Here is a 16,526-nt window from a genome sequence, read left to right as displayed (position 1 = left end):
ACACATTAGAGCTGCTCGTTGATGACGTGCCGTTAGAGGCATGACGTATGTTATGCTACGTCTGACGCATGATACTGGCGCGTATGTAGCTGTGTTTCTGGTACGGATCGGGACCAATGAGGCATAGACTACATCGTGCTTCGCCCTTTAATCCAATAGCGATAGCCTTAAAAGGCGAAGCCTATACGAAATAGAACGTTAGTTACGTATTGTAACTCTAGATTCTATGAGTATAGGCGCAGCCTTTTAAGTGGTCGGTCTCATTGTCCTTTAAATAGCTGAAGAAAAGCTGTTAATTGGGAGCAGAAAGTCCGCCGGCGCCCGCTTGTATTTGAACAAGCGGGCGCCGCCCAAGCTGTAGGTGGGTGGGGAACACAAATTTTTCAGTGCCAAGGCTCGCGCCTAGGGAAAACCCAATAGCGATAGCCTTAAAAGGCTGCGCCTATACTCATAGAATCTAGAGTTACAATACGTAACTAACATCTCAGAGTGATACTGCCTTGCGTCACATTGATTCTCGAGCTCTCTTCTTTGCTTGGAGACGATCCAGAGCAAGAGACTACACAACATCAGGCGACCGAAATGATAACGAAAGAGCGAATAATCAATTTTTGGCTGGGTTGTAGGCAGTGGAGTGGAGGCAGTGTTTTTTACTACTGCAGATGATGAAGTCTCTGTGGCTGAACGTCACAATGGAATTGAATCTGAACTTGAAATATTTATCCCGTATTTATTATTAAAAAAACAACTCACATTTTCCTTTTATTTTGGCTTAAAATGGTTACACGTGACAAGTTTCCTCCAATTAGACTACCAATACGAACTAGAAAATGCATTTCCTGCAGAAAATGTGGTGAGTACTGTAGTGCAAAGTGAGGTTGAAAATATTTTTTTAATAAAGCCACATCAATTAAACATAAATAAACGTTAAATAGCTTAAATCACGTGAAGGGATTTGAAGTTCAAAAGTCAAAATTGACAAATAAAGTGACAGCTGAATTTTATAAATAATAATATCAGCATTTTTAAATTGGAATGGAGTCTCTAGGTGAAAAATTTAGGAAGTATATAAGTCCCCAAGTTTGGAGAGAGAGGATTAGGTTGTTTTAAATTAATTTCCCTGCATTTCTATCCTTGTAAAAGTTGCAGTTTGCTGTTTTTATTGAAATCTCCTCACAAACTTTAAGAGAATTGTGGACTGTTAATGAGTTTAACGATACTCTGCTACATCTGCTCTAAGCTGGGCTAATCAGGCCTGTGCCTGCTACATCCTCCTGGAGCCAGGGCTAGCTTGCCTGGGCCTGCTACATCCTCCTGGATCTTGTGCTAACTAGCTTGGGCCTGCTACGACGAAATCTATTACAATGAATACATGAACACAAGAAAGGTAGTGGTGTAGCCATTTAGGTTAAATCAGAATTTGAGGCTTCAATTGTTTTGTCTGAGTCTGCAAGCAAATGGAATTTTTGGCATTGAAGGTGGAAATAGCCAAGTCCCTCTTGCCCAAATTAAGCATCTCTTGTCCCAATTAAATTATAATGGATGGAGATCTGAATTGGGACTGGCTAAATGCAGTTTCTGATTAATTTAAATCTTTGTGACTCTATTAATCTTAGCCAGCTGGTCAACCTACATACAAGGCCAACTCTTAAGTCCACTTTGATTGACCTAATTCTAACAAATGTTCCTCATAAATGCTCATCTTTGGGAGTCTTCTGCAATGATAATCCCCAAATGTAAACCATGCATTATTTTCAACAAATTAATGAACAAGCTTATCATCATGATTTGCCTTGGTTAATTGGGGGCATATAGGTTTGTATCCGGAAGTAGCGCTAACTTGGACATTCTCTGGGGAAATGTTGTGAAAATTGTAAATAAACATGCTCCTATCAGGAAATTCAGGGTGAAGGGACGAGAAACACCTTTGTTTTCCCCAGAGTTGTCAGCTAGAGTGTTCAAACATCAACACATTAACTGTATTGTGTGCGTTTAACACAACAATAACACAGGTTAGCGTAGGATGAAGCCAAATATGAGATCCTTAGGGAGAGTAGAAGAAAGTAAATACTTTTATAATAGGGAAATTAAGTTGGTTAAACATTCTCTATGACGAACACTCGTGTAGAAAACATGTAAAAGCTGTCAGATATCAAGAAAAGAAAGCTAAAGGAGAAATCCAACCACGAAACATAACCAGCCTCCCAAAACATAAGAGCTTTGTGAGGAATGGAAGAATACAAAGACAAGGAACAGGAAGATGGATCTGGCAGCCATTTTGGACATTACTCCCCCATCACCCGAAGAACATGAGTCCTTTAGTCCAGTTCATCTTACTCCTACTCATGGTTCTCTTTCCCCAATTCCAAGTCCCCCCAAAAAGGTTTTTCAATCCAAGTTGACAGAAAAAATGAAGATGCTTGAAAGAGAAAACAAGGTGCTAAAAGCAATGCTCGATGGCATGAAAAAAGCCAATAGTAAGATGAGGGTTCAAAAGCATTTCTGGATAAAGGTAAGAAAGCACGTCAACCAACCATCAGACCTTCGCCGAAAAGAGCCGCGACACAAAAAATACAGCAAGTTACCAACTTTCTTTCCAGGGATGAAAACAGCAGGCTCTTGTCAGGGAAAAGGGATACTGTATGCCGGAAAAATAACAAAATGCAGCGGCGGGTTTGAACCAAAACCTTGAGTGTGCTACACTCTGAATACAACCAAGCATCTAGCGTCACATAGCAAACGTCTTACCGGCAGTTTGCTCACTACAGGCCCAAGCACATAACAGAGGCCAGGCCAACAGATAGAAATACCTGTGCATGCTACCAGCATGAAAACATGCGCCTGCTGATTGACTCCTTGGTTTTTAAACGCATGATTTCAACCAAAAGTCTGTCTAATCTTCTTTCTTCCATTACTTGTAACACAGAGGAACAAGAATGTCACACCTGGTGGTATTATATGTCCCTTTAAATAATTTATACCTCCTATTTTAAATATTGGCTGATTGACAGTTTGTCATTATGGTCTGATCATTTGTTCTATAAGTGATATCAAATTTCTCTTGCTACAAAAGTATAATAGATTTCACCATAAATGTTCATAGTGTCTTATTTCGTCCTGTGGTGTGACGGCACGTCCTGTGGTGTGACATAACTTCAAACACTATTAAATAACTTTTACTATGTTAACTAGCTTTAATGATCATGTTCATTTGAAAACATTGCATAATACAACTATCAAAAGAAAAAAAATCAACATTTTCAAATATTTTGTCTCATTTTACACAATATTTCCACGGGAGCAAGTGATAAAAGATGTAGAAGTAAGGAATATAATCCAAAAACAGCTTTGCAAAAATACATATGCAGAATTGTAATGATCGTTCCTTAAGAGTACTTCTTAGACATAAAAAATACCTGATTTTTATTTGAAATCAATATTTAAACATTTTAACTTTATTGTAATGTCATGTCACAGCGCATGACATATTATCGTCGTCCAAATATCTGGCGATGTGAGAAAAACTTCATAAATTGCATAATGTGAAAAAGAATCTGCTAACCTCTAGCAGTTTCAAAAACTACAGTATTTGAACATCTACCCGGGCGCGTGTGTATGTGTCCATCTGTTTAAACACACTCAAACTAAACACATAACGCATAATACAGTCCTTGGCAATGTATATTAACAGGGGGACACATGCATATTAGGAACACACGTCGATAACGATAATGCATACAACACTGATAAGAAACAATGTTTATAATATATTGGGTATATCATTAAATAGAACCACAGTCACGCATATCATGTTATATCATATAAGTTTTCTTTGCCGACATTTATTTGAGGACTCAGTACTTCTGAAGTTGTGGAAGAAAACCTTATTCCATGTGTGAATTAGGCCATACTATTTGGCCATAAACTGAGGCATTTTAAGTTAGAAATTCATGTGCATCTGTCTCATCGGAGACTGCAGACGCGATGTCAAAATATAAACTTGTCAGATTCAAATGCGCTCATGGCCCTTAAATGGGATGGGAGATGGCACTCTCATTGGTTTATTGCGTGCCCAAACCACACCTACGGGTAATTAGGCTACTTCAGACCAACCCTTTTTAGATTTGCGCCGTGCGCAACAGTCATTTTTTGCGCCGGTAAAATAGCGACATCGCCATCGAACCGCCCACAAAGCTACTTGCGCTTGGCGCTTCTCACTTGCGTTTCAGACCGTTAAAATAGGGCCCAAGATGTGTTGTCCTTAACTAAACACATGGATGCGTTAAGAATATGTTGTTTCCAACACATCCTTTTTGAGAGTGAAGCAATGTATAACTGTGAGGGGTATCCTAGAAGCCAATTCATTCTATGATATCACATTTAGCACCCCCATCCTACCAATGGAATGTCCTCACAATTATCCTGGTAAATTATCAGACTATTAACTTGATGTAACGGTTTCGCCCGTTTCGGCTTCGTGTGAACAGGGCCTAAATATCTTCATCCTGAGATGTTGAAAATCTCCATTAGTTATATTTATACTTTGGCTGTGATTTTTGCTTACAATTCCCAAATCTGTGGCGCTACTTAAGTGAACTTCACTTGTAGTAACTGTTGGTTTACAATTGTACTAAGTAACTTCCCGTTTACAATTCCCAAATTTGTTGTGTTCTATAAGTTTCATATTCAACCCACACTGAGTCAATAAAACCCCCTCAAAATCACTTGGTCTAGTTTTTATTTATGAAGTATATTTTGTATTAATGATAATGTGTCATTCCATTTGATAATATTTGACAGCCCTAATTCTATACATTAAAGACCAGAACATTATAAAAAGTTATTTTAGGTTAAAGTAAGGAATGTTATGCCTTTCACACAGACGATTACCCGTTCTTATTGCTAAACTGCCTTGTTCCTCAACGTGGTAAACGCAGCACGGTGACAAATCCACGCATTTAATTCTAGCATGTCCAAGGTCCATCAGCACGTTGCATTTCTCTGCTACTGCCTGCGAAAAACCTTTTCCACAAATTGTTCATAGAACTCTTTCAGCTTGATTCCCATGTCCCGGAACTCTGGTTTATTCTGAAAAAACAAAACAAATCTATTAAACATTACCAAAGAACTTTAACATGCATGGCAAAAATAACAAATGAAAAAAAACAATGACTTGTCTAGCTCACATATCTAACTCGCACGGCCGGTGGTAATGCCGTGTTCGGGATGCATCGTACACCACCTGCCCGAGCTACAAAGTGGATAATCTACCAGCTTTCTTTCGACTTTTCACAGAGGCCTTTTGGTCGTAATATAACCTGTCCCACTCGAAGTCCTGAGAGTCCACCAAGTTCAGCGAGGTTAACTGTACGACTGGTTTGCTAAAGAGGCTAATGTAGCTAACAATAAAAATGAATAGCCAATGACTGTTATTCCCCGATTGCCCACAAAGAGAAACGGGAACGCTATAAGTGCTACAAGCCAGGAAATTATATCAGAAGAGCAACTCAGGCGGGTGGTGTACGATGCATCTCGAACGCAGCATTATCTGTGAGCCGGGAGGGAGGAGTCCTACTCACTAACCTGGTTAAATTTATCACAGTTGGAGAAAATGAGTTGGATATCGGTTAATAACATTCCGATGGTGTACTGCTGGTCTAGGAGCTGCTCTGTGATCTTGTCCAGCCACATAGGAGTCACGATTTGAGAGCTGTGTCCCCTCACCTGAAGTGAGGGAGGGGGGAGATAAAGTGAGAGCGAGAGAGAAACTGAAAATCTTTCTGATTTGGTCACAATTGCCAGTATGTTTGTTTATATCTGTCTGCTAGAGAGTTAAGGAGGGAGAGAGGGAGGAATGGAAGCAGGGAAGGAGGGAGGGACAGAGAGATCGTGCAAGATCACATATATACACAATAGAGAATAATGTTGAAAACAGTGATACTTACATCGATGCATGGATCTTTTGCAAAAATGTGATCCTTGTCTACATGGTTAAGAGACAGGAGCAGGTAGTGGCACGGCTGTTAGGGCACAAAGGCAGCTTTTATATTACAAATTACGATATGAATACTGTATGTTGCTACTTCGGAAATGCAATGTTACCATGAGCTGTGTCACAGCTACAAAAAAGCCAACTTTTATTTTAAACCTTGGGATGCAGCAAATGGTTCTATTTTCCTTATAGCCAAATACGTTAATTAAAGGAGACATATTATGGTGTTTTCCAAACAAGTAAACATAGTATTTGAGTTCCAGAAAACATGTTTCTGAAGCTGTTTGCTGGAAATAGCTTTTAGGAAAAGAAATATCGTCTACCGCTAATCCCCTGTTTCAGTCCCTTCAGAATGCGCTGTTTCTGGTGTCTGTAGCATTGATGCAAATTAGCTGCTGCCCATTGACCAATGAGCTGTCAGACTGAACCACAGCATGGAGGAGAACATAATCGTAATATTATAAACGGGTATTTATATAATCCATCTAATATCACGGCCAAAAGCAATGTTCGCCTCGGATGATATTATGAATAATAAAGACTTTGTCTGACGTCTCTGGTACTTCCACAAGTAAAGACTCATAGTTGGGGATATCTCTGCCATGGTTGAGAAGAATTGGGGGGAAGGAACTTTGGCATTGACTCTCTGAAGTCCATGAACCGCGACATGGAGAAGAAAAGGATTGTACTCCGGGAGCTGAGCTGCCGGACTGCCTCCTAAATGAGCTCCCCGCGCCGGAGCTGCCGGCCACCGTTGAAGCCGTCCGGCCGCAGTCCGGCAGCTCCGGCGGTGTACTCCGGGAGCAGAACTGGCGCCGAAGCTAGGTGGCAGCTCTAGCGGACTAGCAGCTCCGGCTGGGGTAGCTCGGCTCAGTCCGGCAGCTCAGCTCCGGGAGTACAATCCCTTTCTACTCCATGTCTCCTCCTCCCGACTTCCCTTCAGCGGCAGCTCCGGCGCGGTGAGCTCGGCGCCAGAGAAAGGGATTGTACTCCCGGAGCTTAGCTGCAGGGCTAGCGCCGAGTTCCCCCCCGCCGGAGCTGCTCGTCCACTGGTCCACAAAATCTTAGCGAGGCTACGATTGGAGGGGAGTGGGGAAGTGGGAGGTAATATTCAAATGTGCCCCCTTCCTACGTAGGAGGGGGCGCTGAAACGGACTCGCTCGTTTGGTAGCTGGAGGCGGGCTGCTTCCAGAAATGCGTATCTCACTCAAAAAACCATGTACAGACTTATTTCAAAGTTGGTATGCGTGTGGGAGCACCATCTACCCACAACAACACCCCAAATCACAGGAAAAGTGCTGTTTTCATAATATGTCCCCTTTAAATATGCTGTTACTTTACTGTTTTATGCATGGATTTGAGACAGAGTTGTTGACCCTATTTGCCAATCTTTTTTTTTTTCCATATTGCCAGGGACAAAAAAAGGCCCCTGCCAAACCTTGATCATGGATGGCACTGGCCACATGTCTTTAGCACCAACAAATAGGCTACACTAGCAGGGAGCGCTAATAGGACGATCTGGCCGAAGAGCTAGCACTTGATATTCAAGGACTTAGTGTGAAGAGTTAGCATGGGAGCTAGAAGAGAGTTAGCATGGAAGCTAATGTGTGAGGTAGGAAGGCTAGCAAGAGAGTTAGAAAAAGGACCAGGGTGGTTACCAGCATGTGTTTGGAGACAGGAATCATGAGGGTCTCTTCGTACGTCGTTCGAGGGAGATACGTATACCTATTCCAGATGCAGAACGTACACACCCAATCATGGTCGTCCCTTTTCTCAAACACAAAAACACACAGGCAAACATACATACACACAAGGTTAGGATGTTTTACTTTTTGGGGGAGGCAATGTTTGTGTGCCTGTGTATATGTGTCAGTCCGTGCGTCGTGTGCTTTTGTGTGTTTGTGTAAATACCAAATGTGTACCTAGGTGCCCCTGTGTGTGTGTGTGGCTGTGGGTTTGTGTGCACATGCATGTTGTGTGTGTGCTTGCATCCCATCGTATGAACAATGATATCTTAGCTTGTTGTCCTTGAGTGTGTGTGCAACACTGGTGCGTGTGCGCGTGCGTGTGCGTGTGTGTGTGTGTGTGTGTGTGTGTGTGTGTGTGTGTGTGTGTGTGTGTGTGTGTGTGTGTGTGTGTGTGTGTGTGTGTGTGTGTGAGAGAGTGCTCACTCCACTATAGAGGGGTCCAGCTGGGGCAGGTGACACTTATGGTGGAAGGAGCGTGGACAGTGGTCACACATCACCAGGTCACCCAGTCCCCCACACGAGAAAAAGCAATCTTCATCGCTCTTCTGTTCCTCCTGCACACACACACAGTGGTAAGTGATATAGTTTGAACCTATGTCTAGTAGTATGATTAGCATTAGTTTAGTAGTAGTATAAGGATGATAAGTAAGCCTAACAGAAGTAATACGTGTATAATGCATAATAGTATCGGAAGGATTCCTTATAAGTAGTAGTATAAGTAAAGGTACTACAAGTATGAATCATAGTAGTATTGCTATGATACCTTATTAGTATTTTAAGTATTAGTAGTAGAATTAGTACTACGGTAGTCTGATAGATAGTAGCATTGGTATGAAAACTTACAAGTAGTAGCATTTGTCTGATAAATAGTAGAAGTAGTACTAGTAAGATACATAGAAGTATTGGTTTGAAAACGTATAAGTAGTAATATAAGTATGATAAGTAATTTAAATGAGCGGAAATAGAATAATAATAGTATTTTGTATGATAAATATAAGTGATGGTATGATAAGTAGTCCTGAACAGCCTTCCCAGCTGTTTAGGATCTTTTCTTTGACCAATCAAACATGTTGCAACTATCTCCAACAGACAGAGGGACTCACCAGGGCTTGAGGATCTGTATGGCACAGTGGACAGTCACACAGCTCAGAGTGTAACACCAACATCTTCCTCTGGAAGGATCAAGAACACACGCTCTCAGAAATATGTAAAGGGTATGAATGATACTAATGTGAACTCTCACATAAACCCACACCTATTCCATATTTTATGTATTTTGATGTACACACACAAACACACACACTTACATAGGGCTGGGAAAAATCGATATAGGAGCAACTACATAAAAAGTTGTTTGTGGCCCTGAGCAGCTTGCAGCCACGGTACCATGCGCTCTGTTTACATTGGATGTATCGCAACGGCGAGGCGCACACAGCCTTTTAGCCGCGTTCTGTAGGTATTCTAGAACACACGGGAGTCCTGGAGCTCTATATATAAATAATATCATATTATACATAGATATCTATGTCATATAATATTATCACGGCCAAAGCTGTGTTAGCCTCCAGACGATATTATGAATCTCAAACGGCCGCGTCGGGTTCTCCGACGTCTCTGGTTCTTCCATATCCACATCAATCTGAAGTAGACTGAACCACGACATGGAGAACAAAGGGATATTTGCCCGCGATTATTGACAGCGGTTGTCTCCCGCCGAAGCCTCGCCGCCTCGGCAGCGGTCAGCGCTTAGGCACCACCGCGGTCCCTCAGCGGGAAGCGGGGCTCAAGCGGGAGTCATTTGCGGCCAACAATCCCTTTCTCCTCCATGTCGTGGTTCATGTACTTCAGGGAGTCAAAGCCAAAGTTCCTTTCCCCCAATTCCTTATCAACCATGGCTGAGAATAACCCCAACGAGAGTCTCGCTGTAGAAATACAAGATACGTCAAAGAACCGGCTTGTTATGCGCCATTACACCAACAGTAAACACTTGCGTTACAGTGGCGCTCGCACGGTCGTGGCTCATTGGCGGACCAAATTCTCTGGTCGGGCAAGGCAGAGAAACGGGAGGAGCTTAGATCCTTTATGACGACATATGGGACCACATTCCAAATCAGCAAAAAAAAAATATGGCATAGGTGTGGTTGTGAGTTCACATTAGTATCATTCACGCACACACAGAAAGTGTGTTACCTTAATGAGACTGCTGAGCGGCTGTCCTTCCCATTTGATGTCCCTCCTCCAGAGGGCGTTAGGCATTGCTGAACCCTGCGCCACGAACTCCACTGGACTCATCCAACGGTCCTCCGTCCGAATACTGTTCCCACACCTCCCTGGAGAAAGAGGACCTTCAGCCATCCGACCACGCCTGACCAGACCATAACTCCCCTCACTTTCCTACAGCGTTCATAATGCCACGCAACATTTAACAAATGCTGTTCTTGATGCCATGATCATAATCAATGTGTATGCATTTGCCATGTCTTTTTTAAATAAGTTCATCGAAGTTCATTAAATTAGCTATATTTTGGTCCAGGAAGACAATTGGCAGTCGGGAATAGGTAGACAGATAGACCCTGATACCTGAGGCAAAGCGGCTCTTGTGCAGCATCCCACTCAGAGCTCCACATATCACTCTGAACTCATTCTGGCCGACCCTGGGCCTCTCGTCTGTCACTTCCTCCAGATCATCTCCTTGGTCTGGATATATATATATATATATATACACACATACAACATTTGAATGAATAATTAAGTCAACAATGCTAATAATTCCATTGCTCAAAATGCTAATTCTAGTATAGGGTTGCTGCAGGTCTCAACAAGATAAATTTAAGACCTGTTGAAGACTTATGAATGCAATTTAAGACTTATTTAACCTACATACTGGCAAAAAAGTATAAAGGATATGAAGGAAAATCAAAGTACCATAATTACTTGCAAAGTAAATAAATGTATTTGCATTCAAAATTACAAGACTACACAGAACTGTGTGTACGTAAGAGTATAATATGCAATGCTACATTCAACAAAAACATAGATCCCAGACATAAAATGTCTGCATATGGTGGTTAATCTAACTGATTAGCCACATACAGTGAGTCACATAATATATCAGAGAGCGTGATTCATATAATCGCGTGTTATAGGTGCCTATAATGTAGTACTCTATAAGACATATCTGTTTACAATTAGGAGATACGATAGATACAAACCAAAGTTAGGTTTGTGGAATTTCGCCGAATATGCTGACGTGAGCTATGCCTCATTTAGGTAAATATGCTTGTGTCTGCCACATACAACCGTTTGTGAACCATTAGAGTTAGAGTTTGCCGATGGCTTTTAACAGCGGTTTTATTATTTTCTGACTTCCCATGCGACTCTAATGCCGTTATACCGAAAGTTCCTAATTTGAGCGTTTTCTTGCACAAGGTACAGAGCTGTTAAAGTTGCACTTAGCCATAGTAGATGAAATTAATGTTGACGCAAACATGTATCCATTTTTTGGACGAGAGGAGACGCCACTAGGCCCTGCAACACACTGTTTTGGGGCACATGACGCTGGATGTGCTCTGATAAATTCTAACCTGATTGAAGCGTTTTACTGGCATTACTGGTTATTGGTTCCAATACATTTTTAAAACCTATCATAATCGTATCTAAAGAGCCAGTGAACTCGAAACCACTGTTTTAAACGTGGTTGTTTGTCTTATATGATCATCAACATAATAATCAATGTAATTTTATCAGTTACTGGAAAAAAGCAAAACATTCGACGTCAGACTACTTTTTCCGAAGTAGTCTGATGTCACGATGAAGGGGCTCCGGCGGCGCGCTGTGTGTGGATTTGTGGAGCTCTGTCTGGGAAGCGGTGGTGTCGCAAGAAAGTTGGGCTTTTCAGACACTCATAGCAGAATGACACGATGTGTGTGGCTGGTGAAGCTCCATCTGAGCAGCAATGTATTCATATCTGAAGATAAGGCTTCCCGGACACATACAGCATAACGCTACTGTGTGTGTTAGGGCTAGGTAAAAATATAGATTCATCAATGCATTGCAAATGATTTGTTCTCGATTCAATTTCGATTCCGATTTTCTTTTAAATCGATTATATTTTTTATTATATTTTCATCCGTTCTTTTTTTCAATATGTTGCTGTGAGCTATTATTTTTTTTATTTTGAACATTGAGCCCCCTTTCTGGTTTGTCTAGGATGAAATAGAGTGGTTGAATCAAGTATCGTAGCGAAATACAGTTTCTATCGTGTTTTATTGCACATTTAGCGCATTTTGTAAATCCCATTGATTTATTTTGGAAGACTCATTGCTCGTTGGCCGGAAATGGAAAGGGGGGGTGTTCACGTTTGGTTGTAGTCTTTTTGCTCGGTTCTAGCCCTACTGTTAAGACGGAGAACCGAGCGAAAAGACTACAACCAAACGTAAACAGCCCCCCTTTCCGTTTCTGGCCAACAAGCAATGATTCTAGGAGGTATTCTAGTCCGCTGATCGAGCCAGAGAGCTAATGTAATGGATTGTACATATTTATAATTTGAAATTCATCCCAGCCTTTATACCATAGATACTATAGGGTCTATAGTAGGGGTGGGAAAAATAATCGATTCTTTGATGCATCGCGATTCTCGCTAGAACGATTCTGTCTCGATGCAGATAAATTAATAATCAGATTATTTATTTTTTTTGCCTGCTGCAACATTATGAGTATTGGCCAATCTGATTTGTCTTGACACGATTGCGATTCAGCCTACGCATAGCATGCGCTCAAACTCACAGCCAGACACAGGAACTCCTTCTAATTCAAGAGCAGCTTTTCCTTTAATGAAATAGAAAAGAAAGATTATAAAGAAAATAAAACTGAAACCTATTTTTTGCATTCTTCGATACCGTGTTAAAATGCAAGCTGCATTGATTATTGCATTGTTCATATAAAGTCATATTTGTGACAAAAGCGTTCTCTCTTATGAAATATAAGATAAGTTAAGTCATCTGTTGATGTCTTCAATGATCATCACAAAAGTAGAAAGTGATTAGCAAACTGAGTAGCAAACCCAGATGTATATATATGTTTTTGAAAATCACGCATGGAAATGTACATAAAAAGAATTGTTGCATCGAGATGCATCGAGAATCGCTTCAGAATCGAATCGTTGATCTCATAATCGGAATCGAATCGTGAAGTGCCAAGAGATTTCCAACCCTAGTCTATAGCATATAACCGCGTTTTCTGATTACAGTTTAATGTAACAGTAATCTGACAACACCGCAACTGCATATGAACCACACGGAGATAATACTGGCAACCGGTCAAACAAATCTTCTTTTTGCGATCATTCTGCGCGCGCATCCGCCGTGTTGATGGACAAATAATTATGAACGAAGTTAAACTGAGTGAGCGTGCCGTTCAGACACCAGAATGAACGAGTTCACAGAAACGTTCATCAGGCAGTAATACAGTACGTTCAGTTCACGTTCGCCCAAAATATGAACGAGTAACATATCACTGGCTAACCGCACCGCTCATTGGAATTGGCCATTTAAATTGGCATGGGTCGTAACCATGTGGATAACATGCCCCCTCTTTCCAAAAACTCCTTAAAACACATCTGAAGGCTTAAAATTCAGATATTGGATTTTAGCCTGTAATAGCTAATAATCCTTATCATATAAATTAATACTACAATTAGTGATAATACATTTTAATGTGTCCATATGTAGCACTGTCTCATGTACCTGTATCGGAGCGCTGCGTAGAGCAGTCATTCCCCTGCAGTTCTACTTCATCCTCCATGCTGACCTCTTCTTCATCCAGGTTGGCCTGCAGCTCCTCCTCCTCCCCCTCCTCTTCCTCCATCTCTTCTTCGCTTTCAGAGATAGCTGAAACTGACAATAGAAAAAAAGGTCATGCAAATGTTTGATTTTAATTTGAAGACCAATTCATTATCATATCTGGTCATATTGATTGCATGCTTTAACTGTGCTCAGCCTCACCTGTTGATTCACTTAAGAGAAAATGTGGTAAAAATACCTAAACTTTACAAGTAAAATGTCAAATAAATGAAATAGAATAACCGCAACAAACCGGTGTTTGAGCTGCAGGGGAGCGTTGATTTCTTAGCCTAGACATGAGAACAAACGAGCAGAAGGAGGACAAACAGCCAAGCATGAATCCTGAGAAAACACAAACCAGCAGTCCAAATAATTTTTGATTTTTTTGGATTAAGCAATAATTGATTTATGGAAAGTTACCTTGCTCTTATTATATCCCGGGCATGTCAGGTGTCCGTCCTGCAACGGGGTTGCACAACACACACACACACACACACACACACACACACACACACACACACACACACACACACACACACACACACACACACACACACACACACACACACACACACACATTAAGCTACTGGAAAAAGGTTCCTCATATTAGGATATAAACTCCCCTATGTCTTACCAGGCTGGGCTGATTGTCGGTGTGTTTAGCCTTTTGTGTTAACAGATAAGTTATTAAATCTAGATTCAAACACGGTTGTAGAATTTAGATATTTTAAACAGAACCAAAGTGATTGATCACTAGTAGTTTGCTCATGCATGCATGAACTTTCAAACCTTACACCCAACTCTCTTGCCCCTAACACCCTGTTTGACCTTGTCCCTGCCCACAACCAAAATTGTGAAACATGCCGTCTCACAGACACCTTTTTAAGTGGTGGCTTTATTACTGTTCAGGCATAGGTGTCTGCACTTTCTACTCGAGTCGTGATTCCATACATAAATTAGTATTTTAATATTATATTATATATTTATTATATGAATTATCCTATGTTTTGAAAACTTTATGCATTAAAGGCCCACTATGCAACTTCGGGAATTTCTTCGCTGTCTTCTTGGTTTTGGCACGCACATTTCTCTACACAGCGCACCCCTACAGCTTCGTAGTAGATATTTTACAACACTGTCGTAACAACTCGTTGACGACCCTTCCCCATGCACTTGTACGCGAGCCATGTGCATTTGTTTTCAAAGAAGCCGGCGAATGCGTGGAGCCATGTCCGAAGTAAATGTTCATAAAGTGTAGGCAAGGTTATACATTTTTAAAATGGTGTATTTGTATTGCAATAAACACAAAGCCATCCTTTTTATAGTTGACGGGGAGAATTTATATCCTAGATTATAATTGTTTTATCTTAGGTTGAACAGAACAATCAGTGTGAGAGTGTTGGCCAACATAATAATCTAAATAAACAAGAACCTGGATTCGGGGATTCAGTCTGTATCTGGGGGACGAGACAGACGAACAGCAAAACACCAATGGAAACAAAGGTGTTTAAATGGCTGCAACCAAGCAAGCTAGAAACATCCAGGGCTCACAACAAAACGGTCGAGAAAACAATTTTTACAGGGCTCACAACAAAATGGTTGAGCAAACACATTTGTACAGAGACTATCAACATCAAGAATACCACGAGGACAAAGTTCACCAAAGGGTACTTTCAATTTCAAAAGCAACACGGCCAAGTCGGAGTCTGATTTGAAGTCTTCTTTTTCTTTCAGTTCACGCTATTCCTGAAAAGCTTGCCCAACGTTTACTCGTGTCTGGCCTCTCTGTCGGTCAGTCTCCCCTTTCTCTTCTTCTGTTCCTCCGACATTGGGTTTCTCTGTCTCTTTTTAGTCGGCTGATCTATGATGAATGTAACAATCCCTTAGTTACTTGTGTTTATATCGAGCCGGTTCCGTGTTTGGGGGTCTGTGCCGCAAAGCAATTCGTTACTTCGCGAGACCCGAGACTCCCGCGAGAGTGGGCGGCGGGTCGCCGGCAGAAACATATTCATTTTCTCCGCCAAGATGCGCAACGGGGAGTTGAAACAACGAACAATCGAACAAAAATGTATAATGGAACCATCGCAATGACTCCTAGCCTGTTATATTAAGGTAAATCAAGCCAAATTGCCTCGCAACAGGCTGTTTATATCTAGCCGGTGCCATGTTTGGGTGTGTGTCTGTGCCGTAAAGCATTTTCGAAACTACAATCTGACTACATTTTCGAGGATACTTCCTCCGCGTCACATCCGGAAGCGCTCGGTCCGAACACATCAAGTTGCATATGCGCTTTTTCACTGTAGAGGCCACATTGGAAAATGACACACCCACCAATCGACCCAGAAATGGATGCAGAACCATCAGCATAACTCTCAACCTGCATACTTAATGTAATTTTGGCTAAAAAAGTTGCATAGTGGGCCTTTAATGTCAAGATTTAGAGATCCTAAGATATAGATATTCCTAACATCACTTCTGTCATCTGATAGATTTAACGATTTTTTGCATGAAGTGGTAATAATTTTAGTTTTGGGGTAGGGTTCTACTCCTTTATGGTTTTCCCTGCAGTAAGATTTTAAGCAGGACACATAGATGTCAGATACATAATACCAACATTTGACAACAGGGGGCACTAAACAAATCCTCCATGTGGTACCTCAGATATCTCAACATTATCATTGTGGTGATGTATAATACACAGCAGAACCAAAGCAGGTGGAGGCTGGGTTTGTGGTGGGCCAAAGCTAGGGCTGAACGATCTATCGTTTTCGACCGAAAATCGCGATCTCAAGCATCACGATTTTGGGATCGTCAAAGCTGAGGTTTTTTTTTTTTTTTTTTTTTACAAAACTGCAATTATTTTGATGCTGATGAGCCATTGAAGCAAGTTTACTTAAGAAAGAGGGCTCCCTTTTTATTTGACTTTTTTGGTTGTTGTTTCTTAGG

The 16,526-nt window shown here is 41.3% G+C and overlaps 1 protein-coding gene across 1 annotated transcript in view; it reads right to left on the bottom strand.

The window, feature by feature from the left end:
• Positions 1–4,720: 4,720 nt before the first annotated feature.
• The window catches only part of LOC115559002 (nuclear body protein SP140), a 37,203-nt gene continuing 25,397 nt past the window's right edge, over positions 4,721–16,526 (bottom strand). Inside the window, exons 8-15 of the mRNA XM_030377595.1 lie at positions 10,321–10,437; positions 9,931–10,070; positions 8,844–8,912; positions 8,164–8,294; positions 7,651–7,759; positions 5,946–6,020; positions 5,584–5,724; positions 4,721–5,088 (exon numbers count right to left, since the gene is read on the bottom strand). Of these exons, the coding sequence (XP_030233455.1) occupies positions 5,005–5,088; positions 5,584–5,724; positions 5,946–6,020; positions 7,651–7,759; positions 8,164–8,294; positions 8,844–8,912; positions 9,931–10,070; positions 10,321–10,437 (866 nt within the window). The 3' untranslated portion in view covers positions 4,721–5,004. The remainder of the gene's footprint in view (positions 5,089–5,583; positions 5,725–5,945; positions 6,021–7,650; positions 7,760–8,163; positions 8,295–8,843; positions 8,913–9,930; positions 10,071–10,320; positions 10,438–16,526) is intronic.

This window comes from Gadus morhua, chromosome 2 (genome assembly GCF_902167405.1).
Source record: "Gadus morhua chromosome 2, gadMor3.0, whole genome shotgun sequence".
NCBI classification, from domain to species: domain Eukaryota; kingdom Metazoa; phylum Chordata; class Actinopteri; order Gadiformes; family Gadidae; genus Gadus; species Gadus morhua.
Note: the sequence above shows the minus strand (reverse complement) of the source record. Positions and strands in the feature narration are given on the sequence as shown.